This window comes from Ursus maritimus, unplaced genomic scaffold, assembly GCF_017311325.1.
Source record: "Ursus maritimus isolate PB19 unplaced genomic scaffold, ASM1731132v1 scaffold_24, whole genome shotgun sequence".
Classification (NCBI taxonomy): domain Eukaryota; kingdom Metazoa; phylum Chordata; class Mammalia; order Carnivora; family Ursidae; genus Ursus; species Ursus maritimus.
The window spans coordinates 38,786,011-38,804,985 of record NW_024424897.1 but is presented as its reverse complement, the minus strand read 5'-3'; the positions used below and the strand labels follow the sequence as shown (position 1 = coordinate 38,804,985).

The following is an 18,975-nucleotide window of genomic DNA, read 5'->3' as shown; positions in this document are numbered from 1 at the left end:
CTCTTTGGAACAAGACAGGTAGGAATATCAAAGAACCATTTTTACATCGCCTTCTAGTAAACCCCTTCCTGCAGCTGAATTTATGCACCCCTTCACGGGTGGTTACGATATTTTATTGACGTGACGCGGAGACTGTGGCCATCCGATTGCCACAGTGTACTTCAGGCCAGGTTCGATGCTAAGTAGTCTATAAAAATCATTATTTGGCTCTGTTCAAAGACACGTGTGGTGGTCTCAACTCTGATTTTCTTCCTGTTTCCTTTTGGATGCCTTTGATTTTAAAGTATCTGGAACTCGAAATGCTGCTTGTGTCCTGGAAACTTTGTTCTCTCTATTTATTTCCGTACAGCTGACACACGACGTGACACTGGTTTCAGGTGCACAACACGGGGAGTCCACATCTCTGGAGGTCAGGCAGTGCTCACAAGTGTGGCTGCCATCTGTCACCCTACAACGCTATTTGTCAGAAATCTTTTTTTTTTTTTTAAATCGGGGGCTGAGAAGAGAGAGAAAGGACTCAGCAAGGACATTCTCTGCTAACTGTGTTTACTACTGCTGTCATTTTGCCCACTTTTCTTTCCTTAGTGTAAAATTGAGGAAACTGAAGTGGTTCCCCAAATACCTAGAGGTATTTGGCTCACAGAGGCTCAAAACAATAGCTGGGAAATGCTGGAATAAGTGACAAGAGAGCAAAAAAGCATGAACGGTGGGCTGAAGACTGACCGGGCCTGTGCATGAAGACGAGCAGTGCTCCCAGCCCCCACCACTGCGGGTGAGCCGTGCCGACTACCAGCGAAAGTGGCGGTAAACTAACACAGTGATCTGTGTGTGGCTCAGGGACCCCGTTTTATTCCCTTCTGGTCCTAGTCCCTGATTGTCCGATGAGGCACCTATCAGTAAAAAGGACCGCATAAAGGTCTATTGTTTCTCCTTAAATCTTTCATTCTAGTCTTTAGCTGAGAGAGAATTTAAGGCAATGGCTCTTAACCCTTAGTGAGAGGAACCCTGAATGTCTTCCTAACACTGAATAGAACTTCCAGAACACGTGTACTTTGAAAATTCTGATACAGAGCGAAGACTGAAGATTGCTGACTTTGGGTCTATGCAGTTTCTACCCGACCTTACTCACTGCTGGCAATATTTAGAGATTCTTTCCATATTTTACCTTGTATAATGGAGGGAGAGAGAAAGGTTGGAAATGAAGGAAATAAGATGTTTATCATTGTCATCATTATTATTATTAAATAGTAGAACTGATACATAATGAATCAAAACAGACACAATCATTCTAAAGAGAATGAACTTTGGGGCCAGTAAGTCATGCATATAATATTAACAAAATAGTTTTCAAACATTTCAAAGAACCCTTTCCTTAAAAGGGAAGCTTATTTATCCAGAAACCCGGTAGGTTTAATAGATAGGACAATTTATCTGGCTTAGTAGTGAGGAGGTAGAGAGTAAAGTCCGTGTATCTGGTGTGCCAGCGGCTCGCTCCCTTCCTCTTTTCCGTCTACACACACGTGCACACACACACACACACACACACACGCACGCATATACGCAAGTATACCCTCAAGATCTACAGAACTAGAGATGCAAAAACGCAAAAATTACTCTAAATATATACTGGGAAAGAACAGGAATTTGGGGAGGTTGTTTAGCCATGGAAGCATTGAAGTGTCCAGAGGCAAAGGAAGCACGTCTCAACACGATCCGGGAGGATGGTTTTAGCCAAAGGAAATCCAAGACTTCCCCACCCCACTGGCAAGGCCTTTCCTATTCTGCAGACATACACAAAAAGCTGCAGTCAACAGACTTTTGCAAGACCATCCCTACTGTGAAACAGATTCACCTGAGCCTGATGCCTTTAATTATGGGATTTACCTAAGTCCCTCTGTCCTGATTCTGTGCTTACCAAGCAACTAAGCATTCCGGATTGATGGGTAATATTTTTCACTGTCAAGTAATAAACTAGAATTCTCGCTGCTATGTGACTTCCCAAGCAGGTTTTCCAATTGGGGAGAACAGCCTGTCATACTATATGCAAATATTCCATTGCATGTGATGGTCATATTTTCCCCTGGAAATAAATCCCCATGTGGCTTTGTTTCTATATTGGTCCTGTGAGCTTGGGATTACACGAGTCCATCACTAAGAGGTGGAGCTGCTCTCACCAAGCTGAACCTATGGGCCATACTAAATTCACAAAGGTAACGAATGCCACCTTCTTGGAGCCTCCTGGCACACAGCCCGGCTGCCTTCCCCTGGCAACACATGCCGACACTGCCACTGGCCAACTGAAGCCATTTTTCCAATTTGAATTTTTGACATTACTACAGAGAGCAATGCCAGACTCTGTCATTTGTCCCTCAAAGTGGGTGCATCTTACCTGAAAGTTCAAGCACTGAAACTCCTTTCCGAAAGTCCCTTTTCCCCACGACCAATTCTTACTTGGAGCCCCTCTTGCATTCCCATGCAACTTGCTGGTGCAGAGGGCTCCATCACGGTCCTTGGCGCCTTCGACATCCACACAGATGAACCATTTGGTAGTATAACTTCTTGAAAGAGCTGTCTAAACATCATGTCTCCACATGCTCATTATCCATATTCTCTGGAGCCCACTTCAGTCAGACATTCATCTTCATGACTCTATGACACCAGTGTTGTCAAGAGTCCCACTGGTCTTCATGGCAGCAAATCCTATGGTTAATCTTGGTCCTCACCTTACTTTGACTTTGACAGTATTTGACAAGGTTTATAATTGTTTCCTCTTAAAGCACTTTTTTCTTGGCTTGGCCCCGTGACACCAGATTTCTGGCTTTCTTCCTACCTCTCTGGCAGCCCTGTCTCCTTTGCTAGATGCTTCTTTCTTGCTTGACTCTGAATGCTGGAGAATATCAAGAATTAGTCTTTTTGGCCATTTATATTTGTATTTGTCTCAGTTCACCCTTGTTAATCTCCCCTAGTCTTATGGCTTCAAATACTGTCAATAGACTGATGACCATGAATTTGTATCTCTAGTGTCTCCTTTACCCAGAGTTCCAGATGCATACCTACAATTGTCTACCTGGCACTTCCAGTGGCATGTCCAATATAACATAACATATCCAAAACAAATGCTCCATCTCCCCTACCCAATCAGCCCCTCCCACCGTCCTCCCCACCTCAAGCATCCCTGCCCCACTGCTCAGGATTTGTCTCAGATTTCCGTTTTTCTCTCATGCCGTACGCCCTATCCATCAGCAAATCTTGTTGGCTCCACTTTCAAAATATCACTCACTCTGACCAGTTTTCATTACCTCTGTTACTACCGTCTGGATTACTAGTCATTCTACTCTTGCCCTTTACAGTATGTTTTTACACGGCAGCCCTAGGGAGTTAACACATAAAAAACATCACATCACAAATTCCAACAGATTCTCTTCGTACTTCATCCGTAACTTTGGCTCACGGACTCTTCAGGATCCACTCCCTGCTGACCTCCCTGAACTCATTCCCTATTACGCTCCCCAGCCCTCACTCTGCTTTTAGCCACACTAGCCTGCTTGCTGTTCTCAAGACACCCGTGCTGCTCGCTCCCACCTTGGCGCCTTGGCACTGGCTGCTCTCTCTGCCCAGAATGCTCTCCCCCCAACGTGTTCATGGCTCACTCCCTCACCTCATTCAGGTCTCTGCTCAAAAGTCCCCTCTTATAAGAAGCCTGTCCTAACCACCCTTCTCTATAATGCCTCCCCTTCCACTACTTGTCTGTACCCTTCCATCTCCTACCTACTTTATTTTTCTTCCCAGCACTTGTCACTACCGGCAAGTGACTTGTTTGCTTATTAACTGTCATCTCCACTGGAAGAGCAGATCCATGAGGCAGGGACGCAGCCTAAACCGCTTTCACGGCTGCATTTTGAGGCACAGAAGAACGTATGGCTCACAGGTGTTCAATACACTTCTGATGATCTCTTGGCCACCCGAGTAGGCTTAGTAAGTGTGTGACTACGTTTCTCTCATCCAAAGGAAGAAACTGGCTGTGAAGCTCAAAGCTCGTCTTCTTTCCAGGCCTCTTTCCAGAGCATTCGTACAGGGTTTGAACGTGCTGTCTTTTGCCTGGCGTTATTTTGCCACACCTTTTCCACATCTTCTTGGACTGTGGAAAGATTCTGTCCACTGAGGATTTGTCAACCCTGACCCTAGATGCCACTCTGATATTAAGAGTGGAGGTCTCTTAGTTGGAGGCAAAGACTACAGTGAAATCTGCTTGTGTAAAATGTGTATCTGGGCCAGAGGTGATCCAAGACCCCACCCCCACTGCCACTGGCCTCCCCTGGGGACACTGGCAGGGGTGCCAGAAGGAAGTGAACAGAGAAACCGAGGCAACCCAAGAGAAATCAAGGAAAGTTATATTAGTAGTAGGTCCCTGTCCTAATTTTATAGACTGTATAATCATTAAGTAATATATTCTTTCATTCATTCATTACGATCGCACAGAACTAGAAAATTTGCCAGAAGCTCTTAAAATCGCCACCTAAAAGTAATCATGTGCATACATATTACACGATACGTGTGTCAAAGAGTTTAATGGAAAGATAATGAATAAAATTTCAATCCTACCTGTTATACAGGAGGCGCTTGAAATCTTGAAATAAAGTGTCTTTATTTTTGTCAATAAATCCAATGACCGAATAGCTAGTAGAGGGAAAAAACCCACAGAAAACATGCATTATTCACCAAGCAAGAGCCACATTTAAGCTTTCCGACAAGTCTACAAGCCTTTCCACTGTTAATTAGGCCATCAATCATCTGTAGAGCTAATACTGTCCACTTGGTTCGGTGTTAAAGAACATCAAATTTACCTACTAAATAGAGGGGACGTTGTTTCTATCTCAAAGGGGAGCAAATATCAGTACCGTCACTGTGATTAAGACCGTCATTTTCTACTGGTTTACTGCTTACCTCAAGAAGACGACTCTTAAAAAGATAGCTGTGTTTATCATCCAGCACTCCTAAGATAAAAGCAAAACCGCAACATACAGGAACTAAGAGTCTCTTCCGTAAGGAGGTCAAGTGACTTGCCTAAGGTTCTCTCAGTGTGTTCAGGGTGGGATAAAAGAATCCAAGAAGAACTGCAAAGGATGGTAAGATTTGGATAAGCAGAGGAGAAAGAGGAAGGGAGGAGATCACACAGGGAAACAGATCAAATGCAGGGAGAAGAGCAGGCACGTGCATGGAGTACATGAGAGGAAACAAGGAGGCCAGCATTCGTGGTTTGGAGGAGGGAAGGGAGTAAGGTCCTGAGAGGCCAGCTACGTTTGCGGGTGGGATGAAGGAGGGATGGGAGCTGATCTGCTGCAGCGATGGGCGTGGACTCCAGGAGGAGCAAGTACACTGCTGGGGGCACAAAAGCGATGGAAGCTCAGAGGCTGCGCAAATAGGAATTCTAGACGCACCTGCTCCCGGCAGCTCGGCTTTCTTGCCTGTCTGCACTTTCTTCCTCGACAATCATCACATCGATGTAGATAATTCTCAGATGTCTTACCCTGACCCCTCACTGATGTGCCAGCCTCACATATTTGATTCTCTTAGAAACTTCCTGCCTTCCTCCTCCCAGAGGAGCTGCAAGGTCACCAGGTCCCAAATTCCTTCCTTGCCTCCCGCATCCTAGATCCGCTTCCTAAGACCTTCGAGTCACTTTTGACTGAAACCTTCAAGCGACCCGACTCTTAATCTTTTATCTAACCTACAACGTTCAAACTGCAAAGTCCTTGTTTTGGCCATTATGATTTGATCTCAATCTACGTTTCCAGGCATTTCCGCTTCTCTGATGCTACAAAAAGGACACACTCCACTTAAATGGACCTAGTTACTATTTCCTGAATATTTCTAGCACCCTTCCCACTTCTCCCTTTAAAAATAATTCCTAGCATCTAAGGACTAGCATCAGCCTTCCTGGGCTTCTCACAGATAGAAGTATTACATCATGTGATTATTTCTAAATGCTGACAATACTGTTATTAGTCGTATGGCGATTATTTTAGGCCATCTTTTAGTTGTACTGATGTATGCATGTAAATGTGTGTATATTATGTGTATGCACATTGCTGAGTAGAAATAAACACACACATACACACACACACACCCATATAGGTATGTTGCAATCTTACACGGAAAACTCTTTTTGGGAGAAGACCACACCTTGTAAAACATTGTGCGCACAGAAGATATGCAGTAAGAACCTAGAAAAGGATGAAGGGCTGAAGGAGAGAAGGGGAAGTCTGAGGTGTTGAATATCCCTTGGAAGGGTCAGCTAGCATTCTGGACTAGGAGTCTGGAAACTAGTTACTGTCTCAGCTATTCCATAAACTTGCTGAATAACCTTGGATAAAAGTGTTATTACACACATCCCATAAGTCTCTCCGTCTATAAAGCAAAGGGGCCAGGCTAGCTGGTCTCCAAGGCCTCTGACCAGCTCTGCTTTGATGCTTCCGAACTGAAAGGAAGCGTCCTGTAAGTGAGGCCCGCATTTTCAGTGGGAGAGTGTGCACGCTGCTGCCTCTCCCCTCTTCAGTGTTCTGGAACCTGGGAACAGGACCAGAACAAGTGGAGAATGGCGCCATTCCAGCACTAATGGCTAGTTTGACAGATGGGGTGATCATCTCAAGCCATATTATTTTATGACTCAGAGTTTTAATTTAAATCAGGAACAGCTATTAAAATTTCTTTAAATGTCTTTTCGGCATTTGTAGAGATGATCATTTGCCTTTTTGTTGCTGTTGTTGTTATGTAATCTCTTCCTGTAACGGGTTATGATGAAGAGAGCTCCTAATGTAAAAAATAAGGAGGAAGGAAAAGAGGAAACTTTAAACAATAATCAGGTAAGAAGCGGTGTTCAGTGGACAAAGCATCCTAAGTGTAGCAGGCTGAAAAATGCTCCCCCCACATGAAAGACAGGGATTTGACATGGACTGCCAAATCCCCCAGCCCCTGTGGGTGTGATCTTCAAAAAAAGGTGTGATTATGTCAAGGATCTTGAGAGGGGAAGCTGATCCTGTATTACCCAGGTGGGCCCCAAATGCCACCACAATTGTAGTTTTAAGACAGAGGCAGGGGTGCCTGGGTGGCTCAGTCGGTGAAGTGTCCGACTCTTGACCTCAGCTCTGGTCTTGATCTCAGGGTCATGAGTGTGGTGTGGAGCCTACTTAAAAAAAAAAAAAAAAAAAAAGAGGCAGAGGGAGTTTTAACACAGACACACCGAAGAGCAGGCAGCAGTGTGACCACAGAGGCAGAGACTGGAGAGATGCAGCCATAAGCCAAGCAATGCCTGTGGCCACCAGAAGCTGACAGAGGTGAGGAACTGTCCTCCTCCAGAACCTCCAGTGTGTGGCCCTGCGACACCCGGAGTTTGGACTTTTGGCCTCCAGAACTGGGAAGGCAAACATTTCTCTCATGTTAAGCCACCAATTTGTTACGACAGCCCTAGGGGACCCTGATACTGAAGTAGTTATATTTTCTTACCAATTTCTACTTTTCTTATATTGTGACCAGAAAATGTAGCTTGTGAGAATTTCACTTTTTCAACTGACACTTGGAAAATAATATGGCAAAACTAGTTACCCAACTGCTTGTGGTTCTTTGCATGCAATGGTGGCTCTTGGCTCTGGGCCCACAAGCCTGCTTGGAATGCCCTCCCTACCTCCTCCCTTCCTAATTCTTTCCCCTGACTAAGCCTCTTTTACTTTTAGGACTCAGGTTGGATATCACTTTCTCCACCAAAAGCTCTCTACGCTCCTCGCCCTGGCTTAATTATTCCTCCTCAATGTTTCCATAAGGCCTCATGCTCCTCTAGTTTGACCCCTCCCATTCTTCGTTACAGTGACTTCTCATGTATCTGCTTGTGTCCACCACTGAACTGTAAGCTTCTTCAGAAAAAGGCCAATCTTATCCATCTTTCTCTCTTAGTTCACATTCTCCCATGATTTATTTATTCATCAGCTGATCTAAGTGCCAACCTTGCCAGGGACTGTGCATGGCCACCATCGTGAGTGTTCAAGAAAAGTTGGAAAAGCAAGGAATGAATGAAGCTAAGCCAATTTTTTTTTTTAAGTAAGGAGATGAAAATATATTAGCCTGTGAAATGACTAAAAACCACAAGTGAATAGGAAAACAGTGTTTATTTTCCCTGGTTCTATTTGCTGAAGTGAAGTTGCATGCAAGTCATCGCGTTTGGTACCCAAGTAAGATACTCACACCACGTCCCCTGCGTAATGTCGAATTCGAAAATCTCGATCAAACTCCAGGATTTTGTCTGAGGCACAGAGCTAAGAAATCAATAAGGAGATTATTTTGAAAACAGATTATTTTCACTTTCCTAAAGATGTGCTCCAATGTCATGTAAGATGATGACAGAGTCACAAATCATGATACCATTATGAATGAAATCACCCTGGGTGGGGCTGATGTGGTAAAGCCTGCAAGCTTTCACCAGAAGTCCACACAGCTGGACTTCATTTCCCAGCCACCCTGGCAGCCAGATATGGCCAAGTGACCAGGAGCTGACAGCGGACAGTGAGCAGAAAGGAAGTGTGGCTGTGTCAGGCCAAAGCTGGTAAGAAGTGGGTGACCCTGTTCAGCACTTCTTCTCCTCCCACTATCTGGATGCAGAGGAGGATAGTGGCAAGGGGATGGAACTGCCAGAGGACGGAAGAAGTCCAGGTCTCTGGGACAGAAGCGGACTTCTACCGTCTCTGACACTGAAAGCCTGGCTGATGCCATAAGTGGCCCAGCTTACCCTGACTGATAACAGTCTCTTTCTGTTCCATGCTCCACTTAGGGAACACCACACTGAGAGCTTGCTGTCTGCTGGGCACGTACATCTCACACATTCCTCACAACTGAAATTCACAGTATTAGGAGCTCTCTTTTACATACAAGGAAACTAAGGGTCAGAGAGATAATGTAATTGGCCCAAGTCACGCAGCTCATAGGTGGTCGTTCTGGGAAGGATTCTTGGGACCAGATGTAATGCCTGCTCTCCTATGTACACAATGGCCTGGCTCACTTGTCTTTTGTTGAGCTGGGAGTCAAGTTCAGGGCTCTCATTTCAGAGAAGGTCAACTTCCTGCAGTTATTTCTCACTGAAGAGGAATAGTTTATGGAAAGGCAGTTTTTCTAGGGTGGTGGTCTCCACAGTTTCCTACAATTTTCCCTGTTACAGTAGCGCCCAGGCTCCTTTGTCTGCCCTGTGAAGGATCCGCAGTACCCTACAGGTTCTAAAGCAGACACCCAAGAATCCGTAAAGCACTGAGTGCGGTTATGCACAAAAACTTAAGGTGCACGGTTAGCTACCAAACAACTCCAAACAGGATGGTGGCTTCTGCACGGATAACTGGACTAGTAATGGAAGAGTTTGTTAATCAGACAAGTGAATAATTACAGTAAATTAGAGTCAGACTTCCAAGTTCAAATCTTGGGTCTACCACCTACTTGCTCTGTGTCCTTAAATAATTACTTATCCCAGAGAGTTGTTCTGAAGCTTAAATGAACCATGGAGATCGAAGTATCTAACATACAAAAGCGTCTCCAAAAAATGGGATCCCTCTTTCCTTCTCTCTTGTTAACCATTTTACAAAACCCTTTCATTTATAAAACTCCTCATGGAAAAGGACCCAGGAGATGCCCATGCTAACTGAATATTCTTATATCTGGATACTGCAAAGTCTCAAGTGATCTGAACACAGAAGGTTTTAGATTTTTCTTTATGCTTTGAAAATAATAAATTCCGTATATCATTTAACTTTATATGTTCACCATATTTTAAACAGTAATTTCATGCTTTGTTGGATCATTCGCCTATCTCTCCATGATAACTTTAATGTAAAAGAAACCATTTAGCCCCTAAATAAATACAAGGCAGAAATCTCTTATTTAACAGGCCAGTAACTCGAGCTAATCCGTAACCAATAGCAAATGATAACACCTGGCATAACGTACAGGATAATAGCATTATTTAACAGAAAGATTTAGAGTGATGAAAACATCCTGACAGCTTGGTTATTCCATTTCTTCCCTTCATTAGAGTAATAATCCCAGAAATTAACACACTTTAAAAGTCCCCAACTGAGGGGGGACTTCTTCCAGCATCACCGCCCCCTTACCTTGTCAGACAAGGCAGTGGGGGGGCCAGGGGGCGTGATGCTGGAAAAAAGAGCCACCTGGTTGAAGAGTCAGAGAAACCTGGGTTGCCACATTTAAAGGAAAAAAAAGAAAGAAAGAAAATTCCCGGGGCGCCTAGGTGTCCATTCTTGCTTTGGGCTCCAATCATGATCTCAGGGCGTGAGACTGAGCCCTGTGTTGGGTTCCATGCTCAGCAGGGAGTCTGCTTGTCCCTCTCCCTCTGCTCCACCCTCCCCACCCACTCACTCATTCTCTGTCTCTCAAATAAAATAAATAAAATCTTAAAAAAGAAGGGAGAATTCCTGTCTCCCCAGATAAATTATTATTTTGCAATTTCTTATCAAATCCACGGCAACTGTTCAAAAGTACTACGTAGAGTGGCTACATTAAGAATGAGATTATATTTCAAAATATTTGGTGGACAAATTTAAGTCAGGTGTACAAATGGCCAGCGTGAATCAAAATGAGGTGATTTATCATGAGATTCATAGTTATCTATTTAAATGAAGTGGAGCCCTGCATGTTTTAGTTTAAAATTCAGTATTCCATAAGATGTATTTGGTATGATCGTGACCGAAGTCAATTCAATTTTACAAACACTAATTACCTACCATTTGGTAGGCAGGATGTTAGGTGAGTCTCTAAGACCCAGGCTGGGATTATAAAGGACGTAGATAACCCTGCCCTCGAAGACGGGACACCTGTAATAATGTAATAGTACCCTCTTACAACAGATCACTCTAAACGGGGTAGGGTGCTTCTGAGGGCTCAGTACTCTGTCCCCAGCACCCAGAATTATGCCTGGGAAATGAGAGGCATGTATTAAGCACTTGTGTTATACATGGGAAATGACTGAAGAACACCCCGACCAGAACCCTTATGTCAAAGGTCAGACCGTAGTATCTGACAGCTGACTGACTTGTAGAGGGATTCAAGTCAATCCTCAGTCACAGACCAAGGAGAATCTTTGGGAAATAAACTGGCCTAAAGTAAATATCAGCCAGTAATCTATTTCTTGATGATTTATGCTTTATCTAGTTAATTGCAGATTCTTACTGTTCTGATTACATCATTTCAAAGGGGACAGAGTTAGAAAATAGACTTATTCGTGCTAAAAAAATTGGCAGTGTGTCATAGATTTACATGAAAATATGGAGGAGCAGAAATGTTTGCTCCTTTCTTTATGGAAGTGACGGAGCATGGGGCCTGTTTCTCTTTCAGCTTATGGTTGCTGGACAAGCTGGTATTTATAGGGAACACTCAAGGATGATGGTGTGCCCCTCCTAGGACAAATACTAACGACTAACATACTATATGCAAAGCACAAAGGTCTGACAACCTCAACTGCCACCATTTATTACAGAAATGTGATCTGTTTAATAACATTTTTAGAATGTGGAAAATGGGGAGTTCGGGGCGCCTGGGTGGCACAGCGGTTAAGCGTCTGCCTTCGGCTCAGGGAGTGATCCCGGCGTTCTGGGATCGAGCCCCACATCAGGCTCCTCCGCTATGAGCCTGCTTCTTCCTCTCCCACTCCCCCTGCTTGTGTTCCCTCTCTCGCTGGTTGTCTCTGTCTCTGTCGAATAAATAAATAAAATCTTTTAAAAAAAAAAAATGATACCCATTCATTTAGGGGAATGAGTTCCCTTGCGATGGGGAGAATTACAGCTAAAAGAAAGTCACATAGTCTGAAGAATTGTGGCAGAGCACACATACTACACTTGATAACTGATCACAGTGAAAAGTCAAGGACAGACGCTGTTTTCAGTGCCGGAATGATCAGATCCAGGAGCAAAATTCTAGCACATGAACAAGGCCTCTATACCTATTGGTTATAAATGACATCATGCTTTCTAAAATCCTGTTCCTTTTCCCCATTTCTAGCAAATGGAATAGTCTGGAGCTCCCTCTCCTGGATATTATGATTTTTATCAATCTTGTCATCCCATAAACCAGAGAGGCAGGATTTATTTACAGCAGTAAGTCACGTAATGGAGGTGTATGGCTTTTCTTGCTTAGTTCAGTGCACATTCTTTTAAACCAACATTTAAGACCATTTAATCCTGTCAAACAATGGGGAAAATCTTACAGATCAAAAGGAGAGGCAGTTCTCATGAAACACATTACCTTTCGGCTGGAAAAATGACCATGTTTGCCCAGTTTACTGTTAAGTGCTTCGAGGAACATTTCGTCGGTGACTTTGCCCACATTCATGCAGGCGTCATCCAGGATTGCGATGATCCCCTTGTGCTGCTGTTCCACAAGGTCCACGATGATCTGATTGTTGAAGTAATCGATCTGTAGGACACAGCGAGGGAGCAGTTCCAGAGGGAACAGAGGCCAGGACAGGCAAAACACGGATGCCTGCACGCATTTCAGGAGTTCGGGTCAAGTTAGCTTGGTGGGAAATGTGTCAAGAGCATTAATGAGGTCTAGTGCTGAAATGAGCACATGTTCTATCCAGGGTTTAATTTTTAATTTCTTTCATGAAACACTGTGTTACGTGAATATCGCTCAAGGCAAAACTTACAAAGTAGGTAGTGCTTCTCCCATCACTAACTTTTGTTTGAATCCTGCACCGAACCCCACTCCTTCATGCTCTCAATCCCCCAGTCTTGTTTGCCATTTAATCACAAGATCCACACTCCACGAAGGACCAACAAATAACCTTAAAGTATTATTGGATTCATAACCTGATGAGGTTAAGGCATCACACAGAACTTGGGTTTTTAGTTCTTTGGCCTTGGAGGACTAAAACCCAAAAAAGCATCTTCTCCAGCTTTCCCCCAGTGAAAGGAGCACATAGAGATCTAACAGACTTTGGATGTTGCTATGGGCAAAATATAAAAAATTAATCAACTCTGAGATGAAAGTATCTGTAAAAGATAAGAATAAACTTTTTGTTTACTTTTGTGAGCTGAATAAAGTTCTAAATAACAGCTGGCTTTTTGGCAACTTCAATACACACAAAGTTCATCCCAAATTCCTCTCCCACGCCTGTTTGCTCGAGAGTCCACAGCATGCATCCCACCACGCACACGCTGGCCCTGCAGGCCAGCTGCGCTCCCTGGAAGATGGGCAGTCTATTCTCACAGTTCAGTCCTGGGTGTTGATGTGTCCCCTTATTTAGAAGCGTTGTTTCCATCGTCTGCTGTAAGATCTACATGCTCGTAATGGACTATTTCAGTCTCTCATGGATCCCTGCTCCATGCTATCTGCAGTCCAAGGACTCAGGCCAGTTACCTGTCTGTGGGTTTCAGCTCCGCCCCTACTCTTCCGAGTTCTCTACCGTTTCCATGGACTGACGGTCTACAGACTGGGTGGTTTCTACTTCCTTTTTTATACTTTACTGGTCTGTCTATATCAGTGAGTCTCAAGAGATGACTCCCCCCTCCCCTAGGGGCATTTGGCATTGTCTGGAGACATTTTTGAAGGTCATGACTACGTGCCCAGTGGGAAGAGGCCGCTACACATCGTACAATGCACAGGACAGCCCCACAACAGGGACTTATATGACATCCAAAACGTCGGTAGTACAGAGGTGGAGAAACTCTGGTCTAAATATGTACTTTTATAGTGGACACATATTATATTTCCTAATTAGGGAGAAAAGTTATCTCCTTCTTTTGAAAAAAATATCCTTACTCTTCTCAAAAAGCAGTAACTCTTAATTATTAGCTGAAGGCTTAGACTTTCGGAGTATGAATTAAAGATGAAGTCTTTTGTCCCAGGGCTAAAGCATTAAGTCCTCTAAAGAACCAATTGCATAACTAAAAGCGATGAGTCTTCGCTCAAGAGTTCAGTAACTTTTAGTTTCTAAGTTTAAGGTTACTTCAAACATTGCTTCAAGTTGTGGCTTCCAAACCAGGTTTTCCCAGCAACCGAGATTCCCAGGGGGCTTCTTAAGGACTACGGGGGAAGGGGGAGATGTGATGAGGTAGCTAAGGGGTTAGAGAGCTCTGGGCCTCCCAATCCCACCCCAGACGGAGCAGCTACGTGCCCAACGGTTCAGTTCTCAAAAGCTAAAACATGACTTGTAAACTACAGCACCAAAAGCCTGTAAAAGCCAGTCAATTAGGGAGACAACCATGCATTAGGAACCTCCCGACAGAAGTCCACATACCACCTATGAAACAGACTGGTAGAAAAACGCTGATCCTGAAACCAGCCAAGACTCCAGACAGAACAACCAGGGGCATACACGGAACATAGACAGAGACTGGATGACACCTTGGGAATCTGATGGGCAAAATGCAGACTGTGGCAAGTTCTGCAGAACAAATGACTCATCCTCTTCGTCAGAAGGTTGTGAGGGTAAAAAAACAGATGGAGAAGAAAATCTATAGACGTGCGTGAGACCTGACAGCCAACCACAATGCAAGAACCTTGCTTGGATCCAAATTCAAACAACTATGAAAACAGACAAAAAAACCCTGTAAGATGACTGAGGAAATGTGAACACTGACTGGATATCTGATGATATTAAGGAATTACTGTTACATTTCTTAGGTGTGATAATGATACCACGGTCATGGTATTTGTAAAAGTCTTCATCTTTTAGAGAAGCACACTGGACTGTTTACAGATGAAACAATATGATGTCTGAGATTTGCTTCAAAATAACCTGGCGGTGGGGTGGATGGGTCGGTCGGTGGGTCCAGATGACACAGACTGGCAACCCATTGATAACTGTCACAGCTGGTGACGGGTACATGGAGTTTATCATATCACGATCTCTGCTCTTATGTTTGCTCGAAATTTTCCATAATAAAAAACATTTAGAAAAAATCAAGCACTATGTTCAGAAGTTGAGTTTTTTAAAGGAAATAACTGCCCAGAATAGAGATTCCAATCTGAAGGGACCTGGCATGTAGTCAGTCTTGTAACAATTACCTGGGACCTAGCCTTTTGTTCCCATGAGGACATTCATTTCTTGGTTTATTTGCTAAAGATTTTTGCATTTTTAGGGCTGTGGCTCCTTTTTCAGATTTTTGGAATAGCCTACTGCAGTTGTTGACTTTTCTCCTTATCAACTATGCCTGTGGGATCTGATATCCTGATTTTTAAAGGAAATTTTTGACCGGTATCTCTGAATCACCTCTGAGTAACAAGTTTCATGATTAAATTTGGTATAAAAATCAAAGCGTCAGTTGTAATTGTGTGTTAAATTGTACAACAGATCCTTTCTAAGAAAGCTGCATCTAAACTTAATTGAATTACATCTTAAATGTGCTATGAGAGTTCACTGCTTAAATCAAAATGATAGGTAATTCTGCTACAAAGTAATAATACACCTTTTGGTTCATTTGTAAAACAGTAAAATTTATACTAATATACTTGAATGAATTTTTTTATGGTATTCTGATGTTTAACACATGCTGGAAGGCAAAGACGCAATTTGAGGCAGGACAGCTACTCATTATACCGCTGTCTCCCTTTCTGAATGAGACGAGATAGAAAGTAGGAAGGTAGGAAGAAATATAAAAGTAATTTACCTAGAGCATATCAAATAAGCTTTTTACTACTATGTTGGATATTAAAAAAATACTAATTTTATTGTGTGTTCTCTTCAGCAAGAGGATAAACACACAATTTTAGCAACACAAAAATGTGTGGAGACTCGGAAGTTTTTGCATTTCTCAAGTCTGTTCTCAAAATTGTTTAAAAATACAAATTTAAGAGAAAACATTACTAGGTCTCGTCCTGCGACAAGCAGGAGGTCTAATGGTAAGGACCAAGAGAGCCAACCAAGTCATGTTTCTCAGCAGTGGTGTTTGGGCTTGTGCCCCAGGGCAGTCCCACTTTCTGGCCTGGCCTTGCCAGACGTTTGACTGTGACAACTGTCAGAGTTCACAAAGGGCCATGAGAAGGTGATAGCAGCTGTGACATGAAGGATAGCAGACAGAAGTAAACGTTAATGTTTTCACACCTGGATTTCAGAGAATATAAACCGCAATAACCGAAGATAGTAACAGTGTTACTTAGACTGCAAAGTAGAGGAGGGAAAAAAAAAAGGATAAATAAGAGGGGAAAGAGGACAGAAAGAGAATAAACTAAATTTGGAAGCAAAGCCCGATGGACTTACGGCAAAGTCGCCGCTCCGAGTAACCTCTACATGGCGCTAAACTCTACAAGACAGACGAGCCAGAAAACCCACGCGGCATCAGCTTTCAAGCGCGAAAGTTATAACTCAGCATTTCTGGGCACCAACAAGGCAGTCCATCAAATGAGAGGAATTCCACCCATCAACCCTGAAAATGACTTGGAATTATGTATCCCCAAAAGGAAAGCTAATGCTCAGAAGTTTCACGGGCCCAAGAAAATTGCAACAAAACAGCTAAAACGACAGGATCTGACGCTCTCGATACGACGTGCAACACAGGAAGCTGTTTTCCAGCGGCGGCCACTCACGTGCTTCCAGGGGATGCCCTCCCGCTCGTACTCCTCCTGCTCCTGCTTCAGCACTAGCTGGATGAAGAGCTGCTGCAGCTTCTCGTTGCAGTAGTTGATGCAGAACTGCTCAAAGCTGCGGGACAAGGGATCCATTAGGTTCAAAGAAGTGAAAAAATAAACAGGAGAGTTGTAAGCATCTTATCCAGTTTACCTGTTGTTGTCAAAGATTTCAAAGCCATAGATATCCAAGACACCGATGACAGTGTTTTTCCCGTGGATCGTGGTGTCATAGTTCTTGACCTCAATAATATCATTGATGCGAGTAACAATCCAACAAAAAAGGCGTTCGTATATTGCCTGTGAGGAGAACAACATCATTCATTCTTGCCCATTTGGGACTGCGTCTTCTGTGTAGATCTGTGATAAGTTTTAAATTCTTATCCACTTTCTCTTTACCACTTAACATAGCTGTTATTACTCTAAGCAGAAAAATTAGAAATGCAGATCTGTTAAAAAAAAATAAAAACTACAGGATGTAGGTAACACTCAAGTAAATGGTTTGGATGTTTTAAGATTGTTATCGGTCACTATGGTATCCCACTACCACTTCCAGGTTCGTCTCTGTGCTCAGCTCTATCTGTAATTTGCCTAATCCCTCAAAGAAGTCGCTTCATTACTTGATTGTGGATTTCATCAAATATTAAAAAGTGGGGAACCAACGAGTTAATATCTATGTTCCAGTAAAGCTCTATGGATTCTAAAAATACAAATATTGATTTATAATGCTACATAAAGATCTGAGCCAAAGACCGCAGTTTGACATTCCTAGAGAATCAAACGCCTGCCCAACGCCCAAGGACACTCGCAGCCAGACGCACGTGGACGAAGGCACAACACGCTTACACGCACTCACGTCCTGATACAAGCAGGCTTTGCAGCACCCCATGCCTTTAGCAGCTCCCTCCAGCCACCCCTCCCTCCACCTGCACTCATCCACAAACCGCCTCCGTTCTTTGCCTCCCTTTTACTCTTCGATCTAGTCCAGTCTTTGCTTACCTCCCACTGCCCCACTGAAACGGCTCATCAAAGACCCCAAGCACTTCAGTGTAGACTTGTGCTTCCTTGTGCCTCTATACGGACGTCTTACTCAGACACTCAGCATCACTCCACCTGGTTTCTCCCCCTCGTCCTGAGCTTTCTCCCCTCTGGGATTTGTGACACCGCACCTCCTTAGTTTTCCTCCTATTTTACTGGCTGTTTCTTCTGGATGACCTTTGGTAAGATCTCCTCTGAGAGGTGGAGTTCCTCTGGTCCTCTTCTCTTCACTCTCTAATTCCTCCTGAGTCATCTCATTCGATGTTAAACAGTAGTGTTATAATACTACTCCCAAACCTAGTACTCCAACGCAGACCTCTCCTCTGAGTGCCAGACCCCTGTGCGTGACAGCCAACCCGACAATCTTCCTAGAGGCCTCACGGCCATCTCACACATGTGTGCTGTCAGGACTCTGGATCTCCCCACCTCCGAAAACTGTTCCTACCCTACTTCTACCCTACTTCTAACCACGAACAAAGGACTCTGGAAATGTAGGAAGTTATTCATTCAACAAATATTAGCTGACTACTTACTCTGGGCAGGTTATTGGAGATACAGTACTAAAGTAAACATAAACACGGTCTCAGTCTCCAAGGAGCACAGGGAGTAGGATGGAGGAAAAACCATGCACGCGGGTACGTACACACACACAGACAAACACACTTTGAAGGTGAGGTGCGTGGCATCGGAGGATAATTGAACCTGTCTGGGATTCACAGAGGCCAGGGAAGGCTTCCCTGAGAAAGTGGGCTGAGATCAGAAGGATGAGTAAGAGTTGACGAGGCAAGAGGGGGACAGAAAAGGGATCCAAGCAGAGGCGACAGCCTGCACAGAGGCCCTGTGGCTGGAAGGAGAAAGGGGGGATAAAGACAACCTGCAAGGCCTGAGAGAACACTAATGTGCTGGAATGAAGAAACGAGACTGGAGGATGGCGTAGAATGAGGCAGGAGATGCAGGCTGGAGGCAGACCATGCTAGGAGTGATCCTTGATTTTATCGTTCAGGGGCTGTGGATTTTACATCTCAAACACAGCCCATCTCGAATCATCCCTTTTCCCCATTTCTATGCTGCCTGCCATCGTCTCTCTCCTGGATACTGAAATATCCCCGTAACGGTCTCCCTGCTTCCATTCCCACCCACAGAAGATTCTCCATACTGAAGCTGGAGCGATTGCCTTAAAGAGCAGACTTGCTGTCATTGCCACTGCTTAGAATCCTCTGCTCTCCATTGCACTTGGATAAATCCAAATTCCTCTCGAGACTAAAAACCAAGCCTGGGACTTATAAGAGTAAAAATGGAATACGTGGCAATCTAATCAACCAGCAA

At 43.9% G+C, this 18,975-nt stretch overlaps 1 protein-coding gene across 1 annotated transcript in view; it reads right to left on the bottom strand.

Moving 5' to 3' along the window:
* The window catches only part of MYO1D (myosin ID), a 247,767-nt gene that overhangs the window by 214,031 nt on the left and 14,761 nt on the right, over window positions 1-18,975 (bottom strand). The window contains exons 9-13 of the mRNA XM_040639835.1: window positions 16,766-16,911; window positions 16,573-16,687; window positions 12,289-12,459; window positions 8,236-8,306; window positions 4,603-4,677 (exon numbers count right to left, since the gene is read on the bottom strand). Coding sequence (XP_040495769.1) covers window positions 4,603-4,677; window positions 8,236-8,306; window positions 12,289-12,459; window positions 16,573-16,687; window positions 16,766-16,911 — 578 coding nt within the window. The remainder of the gene's footprint in view (window positions 1-4,602; window positions 4,678-8,235; window positions 8,307-12,288; window positions 12,460-16,572; window positions 16,688-16,765; window positions 16,912-18,975) is intronic.